The following is an 8,888-nucleotide window of genomic DNA, read 5'->3' as shown; positions in this document are numbered from 1 at the left end:
CTCACGAAAAACATCACTGTCACTAGCTCCCTTCGGTACTTCAAGCCTCTCCCCATGACAAGCAGGAACACCACAACGGCAAAGCAGAGCTTGGAATCCACACCAGCATAGCTAAATACACCCGAAAACAGAACTCAAGTTTTTATTTTTGCTTTACATTTCCAAGCATTTCCCATTTGATACCACGGTAAACTGAATGGTTAACGAAATTATTTGCTCTTTTTTAACTTAATGCTTACATCAAAAAGCATTCAAATACAGAGTTTTAAATAAGCTATTGTAACAACAATATTGATGTTTCTATTATAGACTGACACAAGAGTTCAACCCAAAGGCATCAGTAAGTAGTCCAGTACTTTGCAGTTTGCCTAATCAAACATTTTTGGCTTAGCAGATCATACACACACACAAAAAAAATAAAATCAAAAGACGACAAAACTGACTTCTACTTCCAGTTCAACTACTGACTGACTGAGAGGTCTCAAGGAAGCCTTTCACTTCCAACAGTCTTCTGACTGTAAAAGGGGGATTATGCTTACTTACCGCGTACAAAGCTGAGAACTGAGAAGCATAAAGTGCTGCAGAGAAAGAAACACAAAGTGCTGAGTACTATTATTCCACAGAAAAATAAAGAAAACTGGTTATTTTAAACAAGAAGTTTATTTAAACAACAAGACGCTTTACTTGAAGGGAAAACTATCTAGGATTTTTGTTTAAAGAGTAATTTACCCCTACTTAGACAGAGATTGCTCTACATGTAACAGCTACGTACAAAAAAGTTATAAAATTGTCCTTGGTTTTACAATGATAAAAGAAAAACATTGAAATTATCCAATCAAACAAGGTATGCAAGGTTTTTGTTTTTAAACAGTGAGAGCAAAATAACTTACTGGAATATAAAGATAAAAGTAGAAGGAGCATGCCACTAACGGAGAAAGGGGCATTTTCACAGAACCAGTTTGTTTTCCCACCCCATCTCCATTAAATGTTGATCAAAACATACCATTGGCCATTTAGTTAAAAAAAATATGCATTATGTCTGTGCACATACACCAGTTACTTTATGTACAAGAGAAGGAATAGGAAAAAAATCAGAGAGAGAAGAGAGAAAACTATACTGCAGTAGTCAGGATGTGGCTGAACCAAGTCTCATTTTTCTAATTGTGGATGTGTCGCCTGTGGGAGCACAGTTCTGGAGAGGAAAGTAGCAGGTTCTTTTTTGTGTGTTTGTTTTTTTTAGTAAACTCCTCCTGTTTGCTGCTGGAACACATCAATTGTATCTTCATCCTCCATTTCCAACTACAGCAGAAAAAGAGAGAAAAAGGTTTTCAACTCTTCTCAGATCCCTACTATACGCTGGGGTGTTCTTATATTTCCTACCTCCGTGTTTACTTTTTTATGCAACCTAACCAGACCAGCCCTGCTCCCCTCCACCATCATCGCTTTGTACATTTAACCTACCTTGCTGTAACTCAAAAGCAAAGAAATCACATGGAAAAAAAAAAAAGCCAGCTGATAGCTGTTGTCCTAGAATGAATTCTAATAGGCAACTTCAGGGTGCATTGCATGACTCCTATGGAAAATATCAGCATTCATAACGTTTTAATTCTGTTGCCTACTTTGCCATTGCATCTTCTTTCGCCTATTTACTTCCTCAGTTTACCTTAGAACACTGCCACAATTCCACTTTGCTGCTGCTGTTCAAATGTGCAAATGGGCTTCAGCCACAGCACTGAAGAAAGGAGACTATAATTAAGGCCCCTAACCCAACAGGACAGCAAAACTGAGCACCAGCAAGCAGAAAAAAACCTAAAAATACCTTACATGGTCAACAATGAAACAAACTGCCAGTGAGGAAAGCAATACTTCATGAATATAAATCTTTTTTCACCGCAATTTTAACAGTCGGTATTCCTGGGATGTTAGCACTACCTACTGACAAAGTCTGCACCAAGACTGAAGGAGCTGCTATAACTAAGTTATATTTCTGAACAGTCTCAATTTCTGCTCCAGGAAAACAAACTGGTCTATGGCATTTACCACAGCTATAAATAGACTGATCCTTAGCTTCAGCTTAACATGGATGGAGAGAAAAGCACCCTGTTGCCTCAATTATCAGTGTTCCAAGCTAAAAAGTTGCATAAATTGTGCCCATGAGAGGCACGTTCTTCGGACCAACTGCTTAGAAAATGCAGATCTACTATAAACCTTCTAAAACCAGGAGTCCCTTCTTTTATAATAAGTGGTTCTGAAAAGCCTGTAAAACTGTACCACTTGGAGAGGCTGATTAAAACACAGCTACGTGGAGCAGTACAGAAAAATACTCAAGGAGTCACAGTCTCTTCTCGGAATGGCCTCCCTTTTAACCAGTTACAAACAGACAAGCCAAACTTCACAGTATTCATTAACGTTTACGCCGCTGAAACAGCTTCAAGTTACAAATAACAGAAAATTACTTTAGTATTACAACTGCAAGTTTGCAAATAGGATCTCCAATACCATCCTGGCAAGCTTTTATAAATAAATAAAGCCACTGCTTCAGGAAAAACCCAATTCTTAACTTACCGATTCTTATCTTAGAGCCGTGACTCAATAAAGTGACAGTTTTACAAGACTCACCATCTGTACCCTGTACTTCATTTGTGTATTTTATTACTACAGTGATACAGACTTATAATTCAAAACGCTGCAGAAGCTCACACTCCATTTCCAATAATTCTAAACTAGTTTAACCAAAAGAATGGTAAATACACTAATATATACAACTATGCAAGTATTTTATACGAAACAGAAGCATCAACTCCTGCAGCAAATTTCAAATACAGGTCTTTGGTCTTGCTTCTGAGGTTTACCTGTGCAGGTGTGTCTGTTTCATTAATTGGCTGCCCATCGAACCGGAATCTGATTTGCCTCATTGACAACCCCTGGACAAAGAGAAGTAACACAAAGGGAAGTAAGTCTGGTGTAAAAGTACTCAGCAGTTTTCTCTTTCACTTGACACTGGAATTGCAGCACGATCGTTACAAGCCACCATTCATAATGCACGATACAGTTTTCGTACTCCCCTCACGCACTGACTTTAAGGCATTTCACTACAAATCCTTGCAATCTGTTTTGTATTAAAAACTGTATTGTGTCCAGCAGCTAAGAGAAGCAACAGTGCCCCCACTGACTGCCAGTTAAAATAAAGCAATTTCTAGTACACAAGTCTCACCCCAAAGGCCAGGATTTTTATAGTTATTTTTAATAATAATTCTCTTAAAAATTAGATGCAACACTTCAGGTAACGAATGTCAAACAGTAATATTCACTACTCCTTTTTGATCTTCCCCAAAAGCAAAAGGTATTCTAAGATTATATTTTTTTCCAGAAATGCAACCACCATCTATTAGTCTGCCGCAGCAAAGAGTAGGCAGTGGTAACCTTTTGACTGTGAATTCCTATTAGTAAGAAATCCATGGATCAAAGTACTACTGAACCGTATTCTGAACTAGCATGTCTACCATACAACAGCCATTTTGCTGACTTCTTCCACCCCCAAAAGACTACTTCTCAGTCTCGCTTGAGCCAAGAGATTCAGAAAGATAACTAAGGAGCAACAATTCCTTCTACTAATAACAAAAGCTTCAAATTCACAAGTAAGTTTTCGAAGGTATTCTACAGCACACTACATTCTGCAAAGGATGATGAATGGAGTTTGAGGACACAACCAGAACCAAGAACCTTGATGTCTGCTTCTTTCCCCATGCTACCTACTCTCTCTACAGAGCATCTAAAAAGTCACTTTTGAAGTAAATCCCGTGTATTGCACGGTGCTGCTCTGGTATCTCTGAACTAGGAAAGAAGCCTTCATTTAGCAATGCAAGAGCCGATGTGGCACACAACAGAAAGCTCACTGTAATAAATTAGTATTAAGAAGTTGATCTGTCAGGAAAAATATTTCAATAAAGAACATCAGTAAACTTTTTGGTAAGACTTCGTAGTTCACAGCAAAATGCCGTCTCTTGCATGACTAAGATTCTGCACTGTTCACTCAGAACACGATCTTAAGAAAACCATGTGGCTGAGCGTCATGGCAGCAACACGTTTTTGCACAGCAACATTTGGTTTGAGCCTTTTTCTCCAACCTTGTGTTTCTTAAAATACTTATTTCCTATTCCAAAAGTGCCGGGTTTTGCAGGTTCCTGACAACTTTATCAGCTGAATAAATGCTAGCTGAAAACAGACTGAAAAACTGTTCCTTGGTGAGATTAGGATCCACAAAAAATTAAGTATATTCCATGGATTATTTTTCCCCCCACTTACAATAATCACAAATAGTCTTCATCTTCTAAACCTATCATTCAGGGTTTAGTTACTTCCATTTTAGGTCTACTACATGCAATACTTCATTCTATAAAGCTGCTAAATTCTGTACCAGATGTAGCTTCCACCTCTCCAAAATTAAATCTATAGTCTGCAGCTTAACGATTTTAAGATTGGGCACACCTAGTTAGAAACACAAACAAAATCTAACTTTGAGAGACACACAGAACAAATGCTTTTAAACAAAGTTTGAGAAGTAAGCACCTAAGAAATACAACTTAAAGGCAAGTCCATCTCCACAGAAATATCCTTTGGATACCTACTAGCTTAAAAGTAAAATCAGAAAAAATGTCTCCCATTCTACAGATATTTTTTTTTTCCTCTTCAATTGATACCTGAGGGTTTTTGTTTGTTTTGGTTTTTTAAAGCAGAGCAGAAATTTAGGTGAAAAGTTTTAGAACCTTTCTTTCGTTTGTATCCAAGTAACTGAGGAACAAATGGAACTTTCCAGGACTTTACAATCAACCAATCCTCAAACTCCCAAAAAGACAGATATAACTGCACTTTGTTTGGAAAAAGCAATACACAGCAATTTACATAATATAACACGAATTTGTGTGACAGAGGTAAGAAAAATGAGCCCACAGCCTCAAACGTTCACCACTTTATCCCCAGAACATGCATACAAAAACACGTTCACACATTTCATTCTGATCTTCCCTGTTGTTATTTCCATCACTATCCTGTTGTGGCAAAGGCTAAACCAAAGAGGTTTTACCACTCCGTATGTGAATGAGTTTGCTTTTCTTGGTGGTGAAATAGTTACCTCAATATTTTATACTGATTTTATTGTATTCCTTAGTGTATATTTGCATTTAAAAAACCAAAACAAAACAAAACACCTTCCCCAGTCCTAAATGCTTTCGTAGAGATGGAACTTTTTAAAGGCAGTCATTAAAAAAAAAAAAATCACAGACAGCAGAGACAAAATTTTCCTAACCAAAAGCTTCAGAAGAAAATGTTAAACAGCACTACTCTTATACAGGTGTTTTTAAACCTTCCAATAGATGCTGCAACCTAGCGGGTTGGCTGCAGTTGCCACACTAGCAAAACACATTTTTTTGTGTCCCTCAGAGGATTAATTTGACAACTAGGCCGCAAGAGAAAAAACAAAGCTCATCATTAAACGTGCAAGTTCCTTCTCAAACTAGACATCAGACACCTTTAAACTCTGGAATACTCATCGATATTCTCTCAATACAGTAATACTAAGCTAATAGATCGGAAGTCTATGACCAGACCAAGACGTTACTCAGAGTTGTAAAAGTACCTCCGGTTATCACTCAACCCTCGAGCCTAAGTTCATACCGCAGGTTCCTAACCCACCCTTTCCATACTGGCATTTTTGAGCAGCAGAGTTCACAGTCGCCTCCCAATAGCCTCCACCTACAATGCAATTTCACGAAGACACCAACACATCTTTATTTTACCCATTTCCTGTCACGACCCTGTCAGTCCACTCTGTAACAGACCCTAAGAGCAATACACTTTCCACAACATAATTAATTTCTGTTAAGTCTTTACGATAATTTTGCATATTTACATAGTTTTAAAACTTTACTGTCTTCATCTGTCTCTATGGAGATCCCCTCTCCCCCAGACACCGGTTCTCCTGATGATCACACAAGAACCATACCTGTCGTTCACAATAGGCTTTCATTAGTTTACTAAGTGGTGTATGCCTCTTAATCTTAAACTGCACCACAGACCCATCTTGCCCTGCCACCTTCAGATTAATGTGGTCATTGTTTTCAGTCTTCACTCCTTCCTGTTGAGGAAACAAAAAAAAAAAAAAGAAAAAAACCCTTTTTTTTAAAAAGGTATGAAACAAGAAGTTAACATTTTACCAAAGTGCAACAGGTCATTAAAAAGGAGGAAATAAAGGTATTATAGCTGTTTTACCAACTTGAAACTTGATTCATCAGGAAATAAATGTCAGTGCTTTTTATTTGAAAATAAAATTTAAAAAAGAGCCACGTGCAAAAAAAACCCAAACCTTACTAATATTAGTTGTCATTCTTGAGACTGGCTAACATGCAAAGTAGCACTGAAGACTTACTAGACCAGTTGTTTTACAACAAATTGAAAAAAAAAAAAAAGTTATTTCTATCAAGGGCACAATAACATGCAACACTACAGCTCCCAATCAAAGCAATAAAGTTATTTACGTTATAACTATGATCTCAACCACTATCAAGTCTCTCTCTTGCCATATCTCAAACTTTTTTCTATCAGTTGAGTCACTTCTGAAGAAAATTTCAGGATCCTTTAAAGGACTGTATTTGAAAAGGACAAAATCTGAAAAGAACGAAGCTCTCTCCTTCAGAAAACGTTTAAGGAAAGACCTTCCTAAATAAGCAGTCCGATCCTCTCGCTTCCATTAGAAGCCGCACGCAGAAACTGCACAGAACCAACTTCCAACTCCCTTGCTCGTGTTCCGACCCAGACTACACGGCAAAGAGAAGATCCCCAGGCAGCGCCCGCTCCCGAGGTGCCCGGCAGCATTCGCAGCTTTGTTTTCTTTAGGAGCAGCGACCCGAGGCCAGAGCAGCGGCCCGGGCCGGGTGCGGGTCCCCGCCATGTGACAGATCCCCGCACGCCGCGTTCCCGGCCCCGGCACACCGGCCCGACGCCGTTTGTTGTTTTCTGGCGCCTTCGAATTCAGTTTAAAAACAGGCAGGGGAAAAAGAAAAAAAAAAAAAAAAAAAAAGAAAGAAAAAAAAAAAAAAAGAGAGAGAGAGAAAAAAAAAAAGGAACGGCGGTAGCGCGGCGTTCCCTGGCTGTGGGTTTGTTGTGGTTTTTTTTTTTCGCTGTGGTTGTTTTTTTAATTCCTGCCGTTGGAAAGCGAAGGTCCCTCCGCCCGCAGGAGCCCCCCCGGGCGGCCCCTCCCGCGGCCGGAGGAGCTGGGGCGAGAGGCAGCACAAAAGGGGCAGGAGCGCTGCCCGCCCGCCCCTCCCGCGGCGGAAAGGCCCCGGCGCGCTCCCGCCAGCACCGTATGGGAAAGGGCTGGCAAGTGCCCCAGCCAAAGGCTGGTGCGAGCGGGGATGCTGCGCCCGAGCCAGCCCCAGCCACCGCCGGCCGCGCAGGGAAGGCCGGATCCGGCCCTTCGAAGAGGAGGAGGAGGAGGAAGGCAACAGCAGCAACCGCCTCCGGACCTGCCTCTCTCCCTGAGGAGGGCGGGAAGGGAGCCCGGATTCGCCCCCCTCGGCCCCCCCCCCCCTTTCCCCGCCGCCCTCCCCGGGGATCCTCCGCCCGCCCCGGGAGGCTGCGGCCCCGGCCTCCCTCCCCCGGCGGGGCGGGAAGGCGGCCGCGGCCTGGGTGCGCAGGAAAATGGCGCGCAAAGCCGGCGCGGCGGAGCTCAGGCCGCCGGCTGGCCAGGCCGGGGCCGGGCCCGCGGCCGGGCTCTGGCCTCCCGCCGCCACCGTCGCCTGAGGGGCGAAGTGAGGCGGCGGGGGCGAGGGAGGGAGGCGGAGGGGGGCGGGAGGGCGCCTGCCTCACCTTGGGCTTCTCGTCGGCCATGGCGAGTCAGCGATGTCCGGGCCACTCCGAGCGCCTCACAAAGGGGGGGAAGAACCGACCGAGCGCGGCGGAGGAGAGAGGAGAGAGAGAGGGAGAGAGAGAGAGGGGAAGGCGGGGGGGGGAAGGGAGCGCGCACGCACTGCCGCGGGGCCGCGCCTTGCCCCCGTGCGTGCGCGCGCCCGCCCCGTCCGCCGGGCTCTCCCCCGCCCCCCCTCCGCGCGGCCCCGCCGCCCATTGGGCCCCAGCGGACGGGGGGGGGGGGCGGGGACAGGGCGGAGGGAGGCGGGGAGGGGGGGGGGAGGGAGCGCGCGCGCGCCCCGGCCGTTACATAACGCGGCGGCGGGAGGCGGAGCGTGCGCGCGCCCCGGCCGCTGCCCGCGCTGCGTGCGCGCGCCCCGCCCCGCCCGCCCGCCCGCCGGGCGCAGAGGGCCCTGCCGTGCGGCGGGTATTGTCCTCCGCAAAATGGCCGCCGGGCCGCGGCGCCCCGCGCCCCTCCCCACCGCCCGACGAGGGGCCGTCGCCGCCCGCCCCGGCCCGCCAGTTTCGCGGCACACCCCCCCCCCACACACCCCCCGGCTCGGCCTCCTCAGGGGCGCCTCACCCGGGGGCCCTGCTGGCTGCCCTCGCTGTCGGGCCTGCTGCGCTCACCCCACCGGCACCTTTTCCCTGATGCTCCGCCGCGGGCGACCCCTCCGTCTCGGCCTCCTCTTGGGCCTCCTCAGACCCCACGCGTTTCCCCCCCCCCCCCGCACGCCCTACTCGCGGCCCTCTCCGTTTCACGGATGACACCCAGACAGGCTGGAAGGTTTGACAGCCATCCACTGCACTTCTGCAATCCCCGGCCTCCCCCCCCCCCGCCCCGCACCCCGCGGAAGGCGAGGCGTGAGTTTGCCGTGAAATACGTGTCGCTTCTGAAGAGGGAACTGAGACCCGCTGTGCCTCTCTGCCACGCCTGAAAAAACGCATCTTGAATGTAATTACAACAGTTGCAATCAAGGTTTACT

At 45.6% G+C, this 8,888-nt stretch overlaps 1 protein-coding gene across 2 annotated transcripts; it reads right to left on the bottom strand.

Annotated features, from left to right (window-relative positions):
* Nucleotides 1-1,226: 1,226 nt before the first annotated feature.
* SUMO2 (small ubiquitin like modifier 2) lies at nt 1,227-8,054 on the bottom strand. Of its 2 annotated transcripts, XM_086473449.1 has the most exons (4): nt 7,864-8,054; nt 6,002-6,133; nt 2,853-2,924; nt 1,227-1,299 (listed from the first exon to the last, which is right to left on the bottom strand). In XM_086473449.1, the coding sequence occupies exons 1-4, from the start codon at nt 7,882-7,884 to the stop codon at nt 1,237-1,239; spliced, it is 288 nt and encodes a 95-aa protein (XP_086329575.1). In that variant the 5' UTR covers nt 7,885-8,054; the 3' UTR covers nt 1,227-1,236. The 2 variants fall into 2 exon arrangements, with proteins under 2 accessions (XP_086329575.1, XP_086329576.1); XM_086473450.1 differs by lacking the exon at nt 2,853-2,924.
* Nucleotides 8,055-8,888: the final 834 nt, after the last annotated feature.

The sequence above is a fragment of the Leptosomus discolor genome, chromosome 15, assembly GCF_034619465.1.
Source record: "Leptosomus discolor isolate bLepDis1 chromosome 15, bLepDis1.hap2, whole genome shotgun sequence".
Taxonomy (NCBI): Eukaryota; Metazoa; Chordata; class Aves; order Leptosomiformes; family Leptosomidae; genus Leptosomus; species Leptosomus discolor.
The sequence above is the reverse complement of the archived record's forward strand: the minus strand, read 5'-3'. Positions and strand labels throughout refer to the sequence as shown.